The sequence below is a fragment of the Penicillium diatomitis genome, assembly GCF_028827545.1.
Source record: "Penicillium diatomitis strain IBT 30728 chromosome Unknown utg000011l_segment0_segment0, whole genome shotgun sequence".
Classification (NCBI taxonomy): domain Eukaryota; kingdom Fungi; phylum Ascomycota; class Eurotiomycetes; order Eurotiales; family Aspergillaceae; genus Penicillium; species Penicillium diatomitis.
Genome location: NW_026623183.1, coordinates 848,393 through 866,535, shown reverse-complemented (window position 1 = coordinate 866,535; position 18,143 = coordinate 848,393). Strand labels below are relative to the sequence as shown.

At 39.7% G+C, this 18,143-nt stretch overlaps 3 protein-coding genes across 3 annotated transcripts; 1 reads left to right on the top strand and 2 right to left on the bottom strand.

Annotated features, from left to right (window-relative positions):
* Nucleotides 1–10,773: 10,773 nt before the first annotated feature.
* Nucleotides 10,774–11,649, bottom strand: N7539_007959 (uncharacterized protein; the record flags this gene model as incomplete). Its single annotated transcript, XM_056937560.1, has 3 exons — nucleotides 10,774–11,091; nucleotides 11,396–11,459; nucleotides 11,483–11,649. 3 exons carry the CDS (start codon nucleotides 11,647–11,649, stop codon nucleotides 10,774–10,776), a joined length of 549 nt encoding a protein of 182 aa, XP_056787425.1.
* A 374-nt stretch (nucleotides 11,650–12,023) lies between these two features.
* Nucleotides 12,024–13,971, top strand: N7539_007958 (SANT/Myb-like DNA-binding domain-containing protein; the record flags this gene model as incomplete). Its single annotated transcript, XM_056937559.1, has 3 exons — nucleotides 12,024–12,426; nucleotides 12,539–12,710; nucleotides 12,804–13,971. The coding sequence occupies 3 exons, from the start codon at nucleotides 12,024–12,026 to the stop codon at nucleotides 13,969–13,971; spliced, it is 1,743 nt and encodes a 580-aa protein (XP_056787424.1).
* Nucleotides 13,972–14,561: 590 nt separating this feature from the next.
* Nucleotides 14,562–16,076, bottom strand: N7539_007957 (uncharacterized protein; the record flags this gene model as incomplete). The annotated part of the gene is made up of 2 exons (XM_056937558.1): nucleotides 14,562–14,684; nucleotides 14,763–16,076. 2 exons carry the CDS (start codon nucleotides 16,074–16,076, stop codon nucleotides 14,562–14,564), a joined length of 1,437 nt encoding a protein of 478 aa, XP_056787423.1.
* Nucleotides 16,077–18,143: the final 2,067 nt, after the last annotated feature.

The following is an 18,143-nucleotide window of genomic DNA, read 5'->3' as shown; positions in this document are numbered from 1 at the left end:
AAATAACGATAGAAGTTATAGAACCTAAGAAAGGACTAAACTCCTTTAACTATTATAGGAGTTTACTACTTATAAATAGCCTTAATCTTCTTAGGATTAGTCCTTACTCTATCTACTTCTACGATAAAACCTAAGAACTTAGTCTCGGTTTAGTCGAACTTATACTTATAGATTACTATCTAAAGTCCTATAGCTTATAATCGTTAGATTATAGCCCGAACATATTTAATATACTTCTCGGGGTCCTCGCTAAAGATTAGGATATTATCTACGAATATAATAGTAACTATATCTAAGAGATCTCTAAGTACCTAGTTAATATACCGTTAGAAGGAGGTAGGTCTACTATATAACCTAAACGGTATAATCTTATACTTAAAGATCCTATATCGAGTTATAAACGTTATTAGATCCTCTAAGTCCGCCGCTATTCTAAGTTAATAGAATCCCTACTATATATTAAGTTTAGTAAAGCATCTTATATAGGCTAACCGGTCTATTATCTTATTAATAAGTAGTAACGGATAGATATCTTTTTCCGTAACCGCGTTTAGTCGTCGGTAGTCTATATAGAAGTATAGTCCGCTATCTACCTTCTTCGCTATTAGGATTAGAGAAGTAAAGAGGTATCTCGACGGAACGATAAAGTCCTTTTATAAGTTCTCGAAAAGGTACTTTCGAACTACTTTAAGCTCCTCCTAGTTTATCTTATAGAGGGGGTAATAGCCTAGTCTCTACTCTCTGTTAAGAAGGATCTTATAGTCGAATAGGCCCTAATATAGTAGTAGAATATCGGACTTATATTATAAGAAGAACTCCTATAGATTATAGTATATCTTAGGAATTTACTATTAAATAGACTCCTTCTCTATAACTACTTTATTCCTAGGAGCTAGTTCTGTAATTACCGCGTCGATCTTATTAAGAGTAGTAATAAATACTTTAGTATCCTTAGCCCGTATATAGCGTTTAAATCCTACTTAACTAATAAAGGCTCGAGTAGGACTTAGAAATATAGTATTTAATTCTATATAAGATAGTTAAGGAGCTAGGACTACCGGTTCTCTATCCTTAGCTATTATATAGCTAAATATCTCGTAGGCTTATATATAATTACTTAAGAACTCTTTAGGAAGTCGATATTCGGTATTATATATAATTAAAGTAATCCGAGATCTATCGATCTACTCCTACTTAATTAGTCGCTCTATTTCCTAGTTATAGGCTTCGGTATATACCTAATATTTCTAATTTATAACCCGCGGATATATTAATACCGGTAGGGGGATCTCTAGAGTTAGTTTCCTAGCTATCTTATCTACTAGGATAACTTTAGTAGGCTACTAGATTCGGTAATTCGTATAATCTAATAATACTTAATAATATACGAACTAGGCTTATCCGATAATTACGTAGTAATAATCTAAACCGGTAATAAGAAACGGTATCTAATAAAACTATCGTCTGTTAATCTAGAGAGTTAGAACGATTATATAGGTAATAGTATTTCTATCTTTCCTATTATATCCCTCTATCTTTACTAACTAGGATAAAGATATCTATAGAATATTCTAAATATCTCGGATAGTATAGGCTAATCCTTTATCGATAGCTATATAGGATATTACTCTAGTATCGAGTAAAGTAGTTATATAGGTTAACTAACTATTAGATATAAGTATAATTAGAAAAGTAAATTATTCGTTATTTCCTAATACTATATATAAATCTAAAGATATAACTACTTTCGTAATATTTATACCTAGAAGGGAGACTTATTCTAGGCTTAGGCTTTTCCCGCCTCGGAGGATTTAGAGATCTCTTCTATATAATTAGGGTTAGGTACTAATATCTTAGCTACTAAAGTAGTACGTTTCTTACTAGAATACTTAGAAGATATATATCCGGTCTATCTATATCTAAAGTATTATCCTTCCTTTATATAGCGGATATAGATCTTCCTATCTAGACTTTTAGTATTAGGTACTAGGATTATCTTTATCTTATAAGATATAGTACTAGATAATACCGGAGTTATAGTAGTAGTCTTATTATTAGACTTCTTAGAGAAACACGCCTTCGATACTCTAGATAGGTCGGTACTTTTATTATTAGTAGTCTAGTCGCGTCGCTAAGTAGAGATCTAGCTACTTAGATAAAGAGTATCGTACTTCTTTCTAATCTTATAGCTAAACTCGGTAAAGGATATAAGAGGCTTATCGATTAAGTCGATATCGATAATCTCCCGAAGTCGGGGAGTTAAGCGGTTCTAGAGGACATACTTCTTCTAGCGCTCGCCTATAATAAGTTCGCCGGCGTCGAAGAGGTAAGAGAACTAAGATAGGAAGTCGCTAAATAACTAGCTACCCTATATCTCTAAGTTCTAGAAATCCCGTTTAAAGCGTATAACTTTATTATAGTCGCCGAAGATAGATCTAAGGTACTTAAAGAGGTTATTATAGTTCTAGTATCGCTCGGAGGCTATACCTATTATATATTAATTAATATTCCGTTCGGCTATATCTCTATATCGAGAGTAAGTATAGTCTAAAGCTAAGAGATTAGTAAGATCTAGTCCTATACTATATAGCTTACGCTCTATCGTAATCTTCTAGTTTTCCTAAGTTATTTCCTTTCTATTAGTAAGTAGGGATAGATCGGGGATCTTAAATTTATATATAGCGTATATAGAATCGGAATAGCCTATTATAGTAGTATCTACGGTAGCTTTACGCTACTTATATTAATTAGTAGAAGGTATAGGATAGCTTATTTCGATTCGATCGGTAGAGATATAGATCTACTAGAGGGTTATCTATAAAAGCTTAATAGTAGTAGTATTAAGATCAGTACGTTCCTCGGACTTACAGAGAAGCTCGTTATTTATTATCTTCTAGTTTATTAGTTTAACTACCTTAGCGGTAGCTATAGCGAGCTATCCGCGTTATTCCTCTACTTTATTATCGAGATAATATAAGTAGTCGACCGTCGCTCGCTATATATCCTATATTAAGTCGAATATAAACCTAGGTTTATTATATACTAAGTCGATAAAGTTCTTATAGCTAAGTTTTCTATCGCGTAAATACTCGAGTAGATTATCTAGCTAAGATATAACCTAAATAAAATATATATTATAGTCTTTACGAGAAAGATCGTTAGGTCTAGCTAAGGAGCTCTATTAATATATACTACGCGACTCTCTCTAACTAGGTTCTTTATTAATACCTAGGCGTACTATATTAATAGGTACTATTATATCGATTATTTAAAGGGAAAAGAGAAAAATAAGGAAAGATAATATATAAAGACTTAATAACTTATAGTAAATACCGGTCTATTATATAAAGGTAAAAAGAATATTAAAGGTCTTAGTTTTCTTATAACTCCTAGATAGTATAGCTATAATAACCTATATATAGAAGAAGGAAGATAAAGTAACTATATCCTATATAATAAAGAAAACTAAGATAAAGGGGAAAAAGGAAAGGAAGAAATAAGGAAGATAAAGTACTATCTTAAATACCTATCGTAGGCGGGGCTATAGTAAGACGGTAGAATCCTTATAGAAAGTCCTAGATAGAAGATTCCTCTATAGAAGTAAACTAAAAGATAAATAATCCTTAGGCTCTAGTATATATATACGCGTAAGACTTCTATTAATAACGCGTAGGTAAATATCTAATCTTATAAATATAAATATCGATTATATAATCTCCTCCTTAACTCCCTAAGTCTATATCTATTAACTAGCTAACTAACCTACTAGTTAATACTAACTCGCTAGTCGGCTAACTAACTAGTTAGTAAACTTACTAGTTTACGGTAACTAACTAGTTAACTTATCTAACTAACTCTATACTCTAAGTCTATTCATAAACTAGTTAACCGACTAGCTAGTTAACTATTAACTTATTACCTATATATTATAGCTAGAGCCTAAGGATTATTTACCTTTCGGTTTACTTCTGTAGAGGAACCTTCTATCTAGGACTTTCTATAAGGATTCTACCGTCTTACTATAGCCCCGCCTACGATAGATATTTAAGATAGTACTTTATCTTCCTTATTTCTTCCTTTCCTTTTTCCCCTTTATCTTAGTTTTCTTTATTATATAGGATATAGTTACTTTACCTTCCTTCTTCTATATATAGGTTATCGTAGCTATACTACCTAGGAGTTATATAAAAACTAAGACCTTTAATATTCTTTTTACCTTTATATAATAGACCGGCGCTTACTATAAGTTATTAAGTCTTTATATATTATCTTCCCTTATTTTTCTCTTTTCCCTTTAAATAATCGATATAGTAGTATCTATTAATATAGTATATCTAGGTATTAATAAAGAACCCGGTTAGAGAAAGTTATATAGTATACGTCGATAGAGCTCCTTAGTTAGACCTAATAATCTTCCCTATAAAGACTACGATATACGTTTTATTTAGGTTACGCTTTAGCTAGATAATCTACTCGAGTATTTACGCGATAGAAAACTTAGCCGTAAGAATTTTATCGACTTAGTACGCGACGAACCTAGGTTTATATTCGACTTAATATAGGATATATAGCGAGTGATAGTCGACTACTTATATTATCTCGATAACGAAGTAGAGGAATAACGCGGATAGCTTATTATAGCTACCGCTAAGATAGTTAAACTAATAAACTAGAAGATAATAAACGACGAGCTCCTCCGTAAGTCTAAGGAATATACTAATCTTAACGCTACTACTATTAAGCTTTTATAGATAATCCTCTAGTAGATCTATATCTCCGCCGATCGAATCGAAACGAGCTATCCTATATCTCCTACTAACTAACGCGAGTAGCGTAAAGCTACTATAGATACTACTATAATAGGCTATTCCGATTTTATATATACTATACGTAAATTTAAGATCCCTAATCTACCCCTATTTACTAATAGAAAGGAAATAACTTAGGAAAACTAGAAGATTACGATAGAGCGTAAGCTATATAGTATAGGACTAGATCTTACCGATCCCTTAGCTTTAGACTACACTTACTCTCGATACGGAGATATAGCCGAATAGAATATTAATTAATATATAATAGATATAGCCTCCGAGTAATACTAGAACTATAATAATCTCTTTAAGTACCTTAGATCTATCTTCGGCGACTATAATAAAGCTATACGCTCTAAACGGGATTTCTAGAACTTAGAGATATAGGATAGCTAGTTATTTAGTAACTTCCTATCTTAGTTCTCTTACCTCTTCGACGCCGGCGAACTTATTATAGGCGAGCGCTAGAAGAAGTATATCCTCTAGAATCGCTTAACTCCCCGACTATAGGAGATTATCGATATCGACTTAATTAATAAGCCTCTTATATCCTTTACCGAGTTTAGCTATAAGGTTAGAAAGAAGTACGACGCTCTTTATCTAAGTAGCTAGATCTCCGCTTAGCGATATAGCTAGACTACTAATAATAAAAGTACCGATCTATCTAGAGTATTCAAGATACGTTTCTCTAAGAAGTCTAATAATAAAACTACTACTATAACTTCGGTATTATCTAGTACTACGTCTCGCGAGATAAAGGTAATCTTAGTACCTAATACTAAGAGTCTAGATAGGAAGATCTATATCTACTATATAAAGGAAGAACGATACTTTAGATATAGATAGACCGGATATATATCTTCTAAGTATCCTAGTAAGAAACACGCTACTTTAGTAGCTAAGGTATTAGTATCTAATCCTAGTTATATAGAAAAGATCTCTAAACCCTCTAAGGCGGGAAAAGCCTAAGCCTAGAATAAGTCTCCCTTCTAGATATAAGTATTACGAAAGTAGTTATATCTTTAGATTTATATATAATATTAGGAAATAATAAATAATTTACTTTTCTAATTATACTTATATCTAATAGTTAGTTAACCTATATAACTACTTTACTCGATACTAGAGTAATATCCTATATAGCGATCGATAAAGGATTAGCCTATACTATCCGAGATATTTAGAATATTCTATAGATACCTTTACCCTAGTTAGTAAAGATAGAGGGATATAATAGGAAAGATAGAAATACTATTATCTATATAATTATTCTAACTCTCTAGATCGATAGATAACAGTTTTATTAGATACTATTTCTTATTACCGGTTTAGGTTATTACTATATAATTATCGGATAAGCCTAGTTTGTATATTATTAAGTATTATTAGATTATATAAATTACCGAATCTAGTAGCCTACTAAAGTTACCCTAGTAGATAAGGTAGCCAGGAAACTAACTCTAGAGATCCCTCTACCGGTATTAATATATCCGCGGGTTATAAATTAGAAATATTAGGTATATACCGAAGCCTATAACCGGGAAATAGAGTAACTAATCGAGTAGAAGCGGATCGATAGATCTTAGGTTATTTTAACTATATATAATACTAAATATCGACTTCCTAAAGAGTTCTTAAGTAATTATATATAAGCCTATAAGATATTTAGCTATATAATAGCTAGGGATAGAGAACCGGTAGTCCTAGCTCCTTAACTATCTTACGTAGAATTAAATACTATATTTCTAAGTCCCGCTCGAGCTTTTATTAGTCGAGTAGGGTTTAAACGCTATATATAGGCTAAGGATACTAAAGTATTTATTACTACTCTTAATAAGATCGATATAGTAATTACGGAACTAGCTCTTAGGAATAAAGTAGTTATAGAGAAGAAGTCTATTTAATAGTAAATTCCTAAGATATACTATAATCTATAGGAGTTCTTCTCGTAATATAAGTCCGATATTCTATTACTATATTAGGGCTTATTCGACTATAAGATCCTTCTTAATAGAGAGTAGAGACTAGGCTATTATCCCCTTTATAAAATAAACTAGGAGGAGCTTAAAGTAGTTCGAAAGTATCTTTTCGAGAACTTATAAAAGGACTTTATCGTTCTATCGAGATACCCCTTTACTTCTCTAATCCTAATAGCGAAGAAGATAGATAGCGGACTATACTTCTATATAGACTACCGACGACTAAATACGATTATAGAAAAAGATATCTACCTATTACTACTTATTAATAAGATAATAGACCGGTTAGTCTATATAAGATACTTTACTAAACTCGATATATAGTAGGGATTCTATCGACTTAGAATAGTAGTAGACTTAGAGGATCTAATAATATTTATAACTCGATATAGGACCTTTAAGTATAAGGTTATACTATTTAGGTTATATAGTAGATCAACCTTCTTCTAATAGTATATTAACTAGATACTTAGAGATCTCTTAGATATAGTTACTATTATATTCGTAGATAATATCCTAATCTTTAGCGAGGACCCCGAGAAGTATATTAAATACGTTCGGGCTATAATCTAACGATTATAAGCTATAGGACTTTAGGCGGTAATCTATAAGTATAAGTTCGACCGAACCGAGACTAAGTTCTTAGGTTTTATTATAGGAGTAGATAGAGTAAGGACTAATCCTAAGAAGATTAAGGCTATTTATAAGTAGTAAACTCCTATAATAGTTAAAGGAGTTTAGTCCTTTCTTAGGTTCTATAACTTCTATTATCGTTTTATTACTACCTATAGTTATATCGCGAAGCTACTCTACTAACTTATAAAAAAGGACTATATATTTATATAGAGTAAGGACTATATAAATATCTTCTAGTAACTAAAAACTACTCTTTCTTCGGTATCTATCTTAGTATACTACTATCCGGAGAGGAAGATAAGACTAAAAATAGATATCTCGAAGGATATTATCGCGGGAGTACTATCCTAGAAGTAGGATAGGTTATAGTATCCTATTAGATTCTTCTCTAAGACTATATTACCTAGAGAGTAGAAGTAGGATATCTATAACCGGAAGATACTAGCGATTATAGAAAGTATAGATAATTAGCGGACTAAGCTATTAGGACTATAATATAAAGAAAGATTCGAGGTCCTAACGGATTATCGGGCGTTAGAGTACTTTATATTATTAAAACTTCTAAACGCTCGTTAAGCTTACTAGGGTTTAAAACTTTCCTAGTACTATTTTATTATCCGCTACTAACTAGGATAATAAAATACTCTTACGGATATATTATCCCGCTTCTAGATTAAATAATAAGAGGAACCGGAGAGCTAGATATTACTACTAGAATCCTACTTAGATCCCTAGATTATAAATAAGCGTAAGACTATTCGAATTAACCGACTCTATATTAGTAGTAACTTAATTAAATAGTTACTCTTAGTAAACCGGGATAATCTAGAGCTAGAAGTATAGCGTTAGGAAGCCGAATAGGAGAATTCCTTAAGTAGATTCGACTTACGAGAAGGGGTACTAATCCGTAATAAGAAGCTTATAGTCCTAGTATATAGGTAGCTACGAACCCGGTTAATCTCCGAAGCCTATAATTAACTATCTTTAGCCTATCTAAGCGCTAAGAAGCTTTAGAAGTTCCTAGTAAGCCGTTTTTAGTAGGAGACTCTCCGCTAGGATATTATTTAGTTTTCGGATAACTATATAATATATAAGTATACTAAAACCTAGCGAATAAAGACTCCGGGACTCCTAAATCTATTACCGGTACCGGATAGACCCTAGTAGTATATCTCTATAGACTTTATATACCTACTAAAAGACTAATATAGATATAATAACGCCTTAATAGTAGTCTATAGATTAATAAAGCGGATAGTTTATATATCCTTATTTAAGGATACTATAGCTAGGGATCTAGTAAAGTTATAGTTAATATACTATTATAGATAGATAGGACTTCCGGACTTAATTATATCGGATAGAGGACTATAGTTTATTATATTATTCTAGAAGACCCTATATAAGTTAATAGGGATTAAGCGGAAGTTATCTACTCTATATTACCCTTAAATAGATAGGTAGTCGGAAAATACGATCTAGTTACTATCTTAACGACTATATGCCTTTATAGATAAGTCCGCTGATAACTAGTCTAGTCTACTACTAATAATAGACTTTACTTAGGCGATTTTATCTTATAAGTCGACTAGGGTCTTACTATATTATACCGAATATAGGTATAAGCTAAGAACGATAGTTAATTAGTAACTTAGTAGTAGCAGACAGGATCTCTTATAACTCCTAGGTAGTATAGCTACGATAACCTACGTATAGAAGAAGGAAGGTAAAGTAACTATATCCTATATAACGAAGAAAACTAAGATAAAGGGGAAAAAGGAAAGGAAGAAATAAGGAAGATAAAGTACTACCTTAAATATCTATTATAGGCGGGGCTATAGTAAGGTAGCAGAATCCTTATAGAAAGTCCCGGATAGAAGGTTCCTCTATAGAAGTAAACCGAAAGGTAAATAATCCTTAGGCTCTAGCGTATATATATACGTAAGACTTCTATTAATAACGCGTAGATAAATATCTAATCTTATAAATATAAATATCGATTATATAATCTCCTCCTTAACTCCCTAAGTCTATATCTATTAACTAGCTAACTAATCTACTAGTTAATACTAACTCGCTAGTCGGCTAACTAACTAGTTAGTAAACTTACTAGTTTACGGTAACTAACTAGTTAACTTATCTAACTAACTCTATACTCTAAGTCTATTTACGAACTAGTTAACCGACTAGCTAGTTAACTATTAACTTATTATCTATATATTATATTACCCCCTGTTCAGACTCGCGACTATCCTTAGGCGTAGTAATATTATAGTATATTATCGTCTAGGCGTACTAGTAGCTTCTTATTAAGAGTCTCGTACTCTAACTAATAGTTAAGATTTACCGGAGGTCTAGGGTAGGATAGGTAGGTTTTATAATATTCCCGGAGTTTCGAAGCTATAGTCCGGAAATTACTAGTATTATACTATATTATATTATTCTCGAATCCTATCTACTTTACTCGATACTAAAGCTTCGACCGGTTAATTCGCGAAGTAAGGATTATCTCTATATTATACTCCGGCTCTAGTATAACCTATATCGCCGGTTTAGGGATAGGCTATCCTAGAAGTAGATCTATACTTATTATATAGCGTAACTTCTCTGGGTTAAAGATATTATATTATAATAACTCTTCTAGTAGTTATAGTCGAAAAGTATATCCTACCTTCTCGATAATCCGGAAAGACCCCTCTACTTTCGGATAGAGTTTACCTAATAGCCCTTCTATAATCTACTAATTATCCTTTATTGTGATTATAATAAGATTCCTAATATCGAAGTTTAGCTCCCTACGATATCGATTCGCCTAGGTATACTAACGTTCCTATACTTTAGCTATATTATCTCGTACGAACTTATAAACTTAGCGAATTTTATCTACCTAGTCTCGAGCTATCTCCCGGTCTAGCCTATAGAGATCCTGTCTACTACTACTAAGTTACTAATTAACTATCGTTCTTAGCTTATACCTATATTTAGTATAGTATAGTAAGATCCTAGTCGACTTATAAGGTAAAATCGCCTAAGTAAAGTCTATTATTAGTAGTAGGCTAGACTAGTTATCGGCGAACTTATCTATAAAGATATATAGTTATTAAGATAGTAACTAGATTATATTTTCCGACTATCTATCTATTTAAGGGTAATATAGAGTAGATAACTTCCGCTTAATCCCTATTAACTTATATAGGTACAACAACCATTTGTGCCGACGCGGCCGGATTCGGCGCCCCCCTCGATCGGGTTTGGCGCTGGCCTTCGGGTGCCCCGTTCGGGTTTAGCGCGTCTCGATGCGGTTTGGCGCGGCACTAGCCCCAAGATGGCATTCCGACCCTCCTAATCTATCTTGGGTTTAGCGCGTCCAGACGTGGTCTAGCGGCCCGCGCCTTCCCCGAACGGGCATCTGCTGTCCTCCACCGCCAACCAGGCGCCGCCAACGGAGTATATAACTCGGTGCGTCGCTCGACGTCCTCGACTTCGTAGTCCTGCACTTCCCTCTCGCCCGGCCGGGTCCAGCGACCTCGCCGCCGTGAAATGATACCGTATTTCCGGCTCGCACGGCACCGGACGCTCTGTTTCAGCTGGTTACCTCGAACGCGGAGCAGTGCCATTTCTCCACTGGTTGGAGGGTCGGCGGCGCTGTCTACTGGTCCATTGCCCTGGTGTTTTTTTTCAGCTACAGTTCCCGGTTCGCAATCCCTGCTAGAGAGAATTTACCCCTGGATACGTGCGTGCGGGCCGGCTTTCACCACCTCGCCTGTATGTCCCCATCTCTCCATCATGGTCATAATGGGCACTGTTGGCCAGGAGACTCGATTACCTCTGGTCTTTGCACCAATGCTCTTACGATACGACGCTATCCAACTCTCGCTGTCTAATCCGCGTGCTCGTGTGTCATTGGCTAGTCTTCTCTCGCCGATCCTTCGTCTTGAAGCCGTGGCGCAGAATGACCGGGAGTCTTACTTGTTCGCGGAGCCTTTTGTCTCGTACAGCAGCCTCGGAGAACTCCGCAATAGAACCTAAAACACTGTGATGGCATTGGCCACTCACTTGAATGGACGCCTTCGGCCGCACCCTGCTATTTTCCAGGGGCGATCCTTTGACCCTGGCCCTCTGTTAGCAGGGCGCAGCAAGGCAGATAGATGCATGCACGGACAGATCAGGTCCAACCTGATGATGCGATGATACTGGATTACCCAATTGGAAAAATGCCGCATGCTGTGACACGTTGCCATCTGACCCCTTGGTTATTCTTGCTCTGAGTGTTGGTGTATCACGCACGTCTCTCGGCTGACGGGCAGCACTTCAGCCCGTGACGATGGTCAGTCCCATCCAATTTCCCACGCCGCCCCAGACAGGAAGTCGAGGTCAAAAGAAGTGAGAGCTTGACTCGGGAAGTGCATATAAAGAGTGTTGGGATTCCCTCCTGCGGCGAGGGATGCTGGACATGTGTTGCTCGCTTTCCTTCGATTTAATTCGGTACAAAGGGCACTTTGGAATCTCTGTGGGAGCGACAGAAGCAGATTTTCAGATTATTGTTCTTTCCTGTTGTTCATCCCCGCCGGTTCATTCTCTTGCCTCCGTGGAAACCATGGTCTCTATCGACCTGGACAACATCATCCATTACCACCCTTCCCCCATCCCGAAGCCCCCTTACAATCCACCACATTTGGCTACTTTTTCTCATGTTCCTTCTCACCTTCCTTCAAACCAGCCCGTCCTGATCCATCCCCTACCTCCGCGACCCCAGTGCCTTTCTCATGAGCCCTCGCAAACAAGTCGTGCTTGTCGACAGAGTCCCTCCCCTGCTGCTTCATTTTTGATTCCCGATCGCGACGCCCATCCGAACGAGTTTGATATGGAATTGGCGAACTTGGAAATGGCCGAATTTGAGAGCCAGGAGACTCCAGGACCATGCCTTGGAGGCAGCGAGGAGAGTCAATCAAAGAATATCAACGACACCCAAAGCAAGGAACTGCATGATCAACACCGTGGTAAGTAACCTACTCATCTGCTGGCTCCTCTAGCTTCTCAGGTCCCATCGGGTGCCATTAATTGTTAAGTTGAAGATAAGTGAAATGTGCTGACTTCTTATTCTAAAATGAGGCTCCCACAGCGACGATCGTTTTACGGACGATCTAAGGGTCCTCTCAGAGGACCCTGCTACGCCGCAAGATACTGCGGCCTCATCAGATTCTGCCGAGACAGACCTTTCATCAGCAGCCAATGCACCCGCTTGTCCTGTGGGAGCTGATGGTTCCGTTTCACCGAACGAACCGTGTCCCGTTCAAGGTTAGTGGTGTCTGGTGATAGGGTTTTCTTAGGTTGCTTCTCATCATACGACTACAGATCCTTCACCCACTGAGCGCAGTGAAACCCAGCTTTCCACTTTTGGCTGCGAGACAGTGGTCAACAGCCTGGCGGCCGGTAATGCCTCAAGTGATCAGGCGCCATCGCCTAATCCCAGCATACCTGTTCCAGCTAGAGATGAACCAGAGCCTGCGAATCAGCAGTCCTTTAGGAGTTCTGAAACTGGCGCAGAATCCAGAAAATTAACTCCTCTGCCTGTCACGGAGGCGCATCCCATCCAGTTGCACGCAAGGAACCTTTCAGCAACTCGCGGTAGCCACGTGGATGTGCGGCGTGATGGCAACGGCATCCGTTCAACAGATTGGTATCCTGACGACGAAGCGTTATCAAGCCCTATCTCGCCTGAGCTGCAACAGAAAAAGCAGGCAACTTCCGGATCAGAGGCAAAAGGTTCACCAAGAGATTTATCTAGATCGTGCTCCGTATCGGTTGTTGTACCTATAACCCGGTCCCGCGGACTACCATTAACAAGGTCCACTAGAGCCAGCTCAACACGCTGCACAGGGAAGAGGAAGAGTCGAGCAAAGACCCCTTGCAATGTTGACAGCGATGATCCCGATGATAGTGACTATACGGATGGGAACGATTCTGGTGTTGGTGACATCGACGCATTGCCACGTCTACAGAAGAGGCAGAGACGAACTGCTGCAGCGAAGATCCAGCCCGCTCAGGCTCGACGTGGAAGCCCGTATCGCCTGTTTTCCTTGCCGGCACCAGAAGAGGAAATTGCAAATTCGTGTCCCGACACAAGTTTTCAGGACATGCAAACCATTCCGATCAGAGGTTTTCTCACGCGGGAAACCTTTCTATCAAGAGTCATCTACTCGTGTACCTTTGAGGAGGATAGGCAGCCTTCTTGCCCGCATAAACAAACAAAAGCTCGCGCATACGAAGAAAGCTTAGACAAGACAGGGCACACCACACATCCTAGCAACAAAAAGGCATCAACGCGTGCCACTCGTTTCCTGCCCGATGAGGACGAACTGTTGATTGAATTGAAGGAAAAGCGAAACCTCCCATGGAGTCGGATCGTGAAGCATTTTCCAGGGAGGACGAAGGGTGCTCTTCAGGTTCGCTATAGTACGAAGCTGAAGAACCGAGGAACTGGAGGTTACAGGCGAGGTCGGAGCGGAAGGATTACACGTTCTGCAACTACGGCTGTGGCATGACACATCTAGATCTCTATGCCCCTTTTCATCGGCGAGTCGCACTTCCAGAAGATCGAGAGTGTTGCTTCGAGGCAGTTCTTGGCCCTTTGTGTTCAAGTTATGGAATAATATTTTTATGGATCCATGCGGCGAAGGTCGAGCAGTTCCAAAGGGTCTTCAAGTTGTTGGTTCTATTTTGAGTAGGAGACAGTAAGCTTAAGTTAATATTCATTCCAACAGGATGGCTTACAAGTGCCACGTCTTGTGCGTCTTCTGGTGAAAAACGAATTAGAGTATTCACTGATTCATGATCTCCAAGCAAGTCGTCAATCCAGCTATCAACGGCATCAGCGTTTGTGTCCATGGGGTAATCTGTTTTCGAATTCTCCTGTACTTCTATAGTGTAAACAAGACAGTACGAGCCAAACAACTTTAAGCAGAAATATACCAGCGCAACCACTAGTAGACCTGAGCAATGTTTAGGCTAGGATAAGGTACAGAGGCTTGATAAACTGTCTTAGAACATTTAAGTGTAGATTCGTGTGTAGTATCAGGGAAGAAAAGAAAACATGTATTATCCTACCATAATCAAAACACAATATGCTTTCCATCTACTCCATTTCCCGCGCTCGAGAAACGCCCTCAACGGCTGTGTGATTTTGACCTCCAATAGGTGCTCCACATTCAGGGCATCTAGCTTGCTCCATCGGCATACCGCACTCTCCAATAGCAAACTACAAAAAGAATCATTTAGCTTATTTTACTCGTCAAAGGTAACTTGGGACAATTCGAGGAATGGGAAATTCACTCACCGGATGTCCGTTGACGCAATTGTACCAGTGCCCAGAGTGAGTCACGATTCCTCCTCGCCCACTGACCATGGCCGTCTTGATTGATTGAAGTTCTTCTAAAGTGACTGTTTCGTATCGTGTTCCCTCATAGAGGCGGACCATCTCCTGGACCTTTTGTTGGAGCTCAGAACAGATCCTCAGTTCGTCGCATAGTTTCAACGCATCGGCGAGGAGATCGCGGGTGGTTTGAAAGCGATCTTCGAGCTTTTCTAGACCCATTTTTCCTTTGAGATCGCTTGACGTTTCTCCGGGATGGGAGCGGTGATACCACGCGTCCAGCTGGGCGATCTTGGCGAATGAGACGGTCGCCATAATGACGATACGGGAGAAATTTCCTTTATTGGCTTGAGTTATCAAGTCTCGGCAATCCTTCAGAACTTGAATCAAGGTTGATAATGGTTTGACGAGGCTTAGCCGTGGTAGTGTTGCAGATTTTCCGCTTGAATCTATCACTCTAAAGGCATCGCTAAGCATGACTTCCTTGGACTTGATGTAAATTAACCGTGCGCCGAGGGTAATTTGGTTGTCTGATTCTCGTGTTGTCATATTCATCGCCTCCATTCGGGCTGAGAGGGAGGCTACTTCGTCCCCTGATGACTTCTGGTAGATGGCAATCGCATCCGTGAGCCGTTTCATCGGCTGATTCTCGGCCTCCATGGCTTTGCTGAGAGCTAAAGCCTCCCTCGCGAGGCGTGCACAGGCTGCATATCGTGCTTCAAGCTGTGATTTAGTGTCCCCCACATCCACAGTGGCTCGCTTAGAGTTGAGCTTGTCTTCAATGTCATTCAGACGCGATTCAAGGCCTTCAAGGTCTGTGCGACCCTTGATAAGAAACCGCTTCCAAGTCTCATCCATAACGGCACGGTTGATAACACGATTGTAACGTTTCGTCACAAACTGGCGAATTGGCTGCTTACAGTCCGGGCACGATGGTATGACATTGGCAAGTGAAGAAGAGACATCTCGGAGACCGTCGAATTTTCCGTCTTTATCTCTCGTGTATACTTCATCCAGGCCAACCAATCCATCAACCGACTCACTGGTAAAGAAATGGCCACATCCAAGCACGACGATAGGAGTTTCATCGAGACTGATTTCGGAATAGGTTTTCCATTCAAGGAAGTCAACACGGGCGTCTCCCTTGTCGCCGCACTCTTGGCACAGATTATTTGGACAGTCTTCCCCGCAGAGGCTCGGGCATTGATGGCCGCATTTAAGAATCTTAGTGCATCGCTCATTGCAAGGAAGCCGGTCGCATATTGCCGCGCAAGGCATTGAGCAGGAGCCTTGGTGTTTGCAGGACCAGGTGCATCTCTCGATGCATGGTGCACATGCCTTTCCGCAGGTCAAGTCGCATGCTGAGTGTGAGCATCTAACCTGTACATATGATTAATATTTCCGATACGATGACCAGATGATGGATTCTAGGGACTCTTACCTCGCATTTTGCCTCGCAGTAACCACAGCTTTCCCCATTATGACATATCTTGGGACACCTATGATTGCAAACGCCGTGGGGGCGGTCACATCTTTTCGTGCACTCCGGGTGTTTAAATACTCTGCTTCCATCGTGGACTTCCTCGAGACAATTTCCGCAGCAATCGCTGCAGTTGTGGCCACAGCTGAGAACATCGGTGCATGGCCTAGGGCAACGGAAGATCGGGGACGTTACATCTTTGAAACATGCAACTTGAACTGTATGGCCACATTTTGGAACATATTTTTCGACCTCGACGTCGCATTTAATGACTTTCAAGTTAGGCATCTGATGGCAAAAGACCGATTTCTTGATATGACCACAAGGAAGCTCCACGTCTTGAATCTTCGCCATGCAAGGACCACAATCTTCACCACAAAGCCTGGGACACTCGTGCTCACAGGTTGATCGGATACGTGGGCAAGGTTTTCCACATGCAAAGCCATCGTGCATGACCGCTGAATGGCACTTGGCCTGGCATTGATGACCACATGGCTCGAGTCGACGGGTACACGGGAGACTGCACCCACCTTCAGGGCTCTTCCTCTCAAAGTCGTGGGGTTCATAACAGAGAATAGGCGTGTCCGAGTGGCGAGGACAACAGAGAGCCAACTCCGTGCTAACTGCATTCGCACGGGCGAGCTGATTAGGTCGAGCAGTGCGGGAATTTCGTCGTGGAATCGAGCGCGTCGGACTCTTGACAAAAGTTGGTACAGGGTATTCAACAGTAACTTCATCATGTCCAGAGAGATGACCGGTACATTTTCGTTGGTCTCTTCACCTTTACTCAGCAGGCTCCGGCAGACACTTCTCAGATATCTGATTGCTCGATCTCCATTCGTACCACCAAAGGATGCGTACAGAGTGCCAACAAATGAATCGACAGAAAGACAGTTCAAGAGAGAAGTATGGGTAATGACTTTAAGAAATGGCTCGTCGTAAGTTGGAATTGGTCGCACCCCCTCTGGATTGTCTGCATCCGCAGTTGCCAGGATAAAATCATATCCGTGAAGATTGTCGTCCACAAGATCTTTGGCGAGGAATTGATGATTCTCTCTGCTGTCGCTTTCAAGAATTCCAAGAGCCCCGTTCCAGAATTGAACGATCTCTTGAAGTATTGATTCCGAGCGTCTAGATCATGGGTTGTGGGATGGTATGCAGCCGGGTTTGACTTGAGGTCGGAAGCCTTATTCACATCGTGCGAGAATCTGCACCTCTCACCGTAGTGGCACCTGCCACGTTGAAAGTGCACACAGAATGTTTCCGACTGATTGCGCTTTCTGAAGCAGCTAGGTCCTCCTCGGTTGCTCGTATTGCCCCGAGATCGCCAATTTCCGCGGTGAGTCATCGTGAAAAGAGACAGCTGTAGAATTTGTAGCTCTCGTGATCCTTAAAGCAGTATAAATATTTATAACGCGGAAGGTTGCACGGATGGATGGGTGGATGTGATTGTCCGGAGAAGGGAAAGATAATCTTGGATACGCTAAGCAGGTATCCTCTTTGATAAGAGGGACGTAAGTAAGACTGGCTTGTACTTTGTAAATCTGACGTGTCCTAACGTCTTGCAGGACAACTCATACCTGCATCACCCCTCTTTTCAAAATCTCTTTACGTTGGGGGGGGGGATTCCAATATTTGCATTTCATCTCCGCTCGCTTTTTTTGGTTCAAAATTGTCAAGAAGGGTTGAATGGTAGGTGGGAGGTGCCAAAATCACGGGACGGATTCCAGTCGTCCGTCGTCTGCGTAGTTTTGGTGGGGAGGAGGGGGGGGAACAGAGTTCATCTGTCTTCGGGTCGTGGTTGGGTAAATAAAAACCCATACGGTCAAGGATGATGACGGCTCGATTGGCTGACTGGCCTAGAG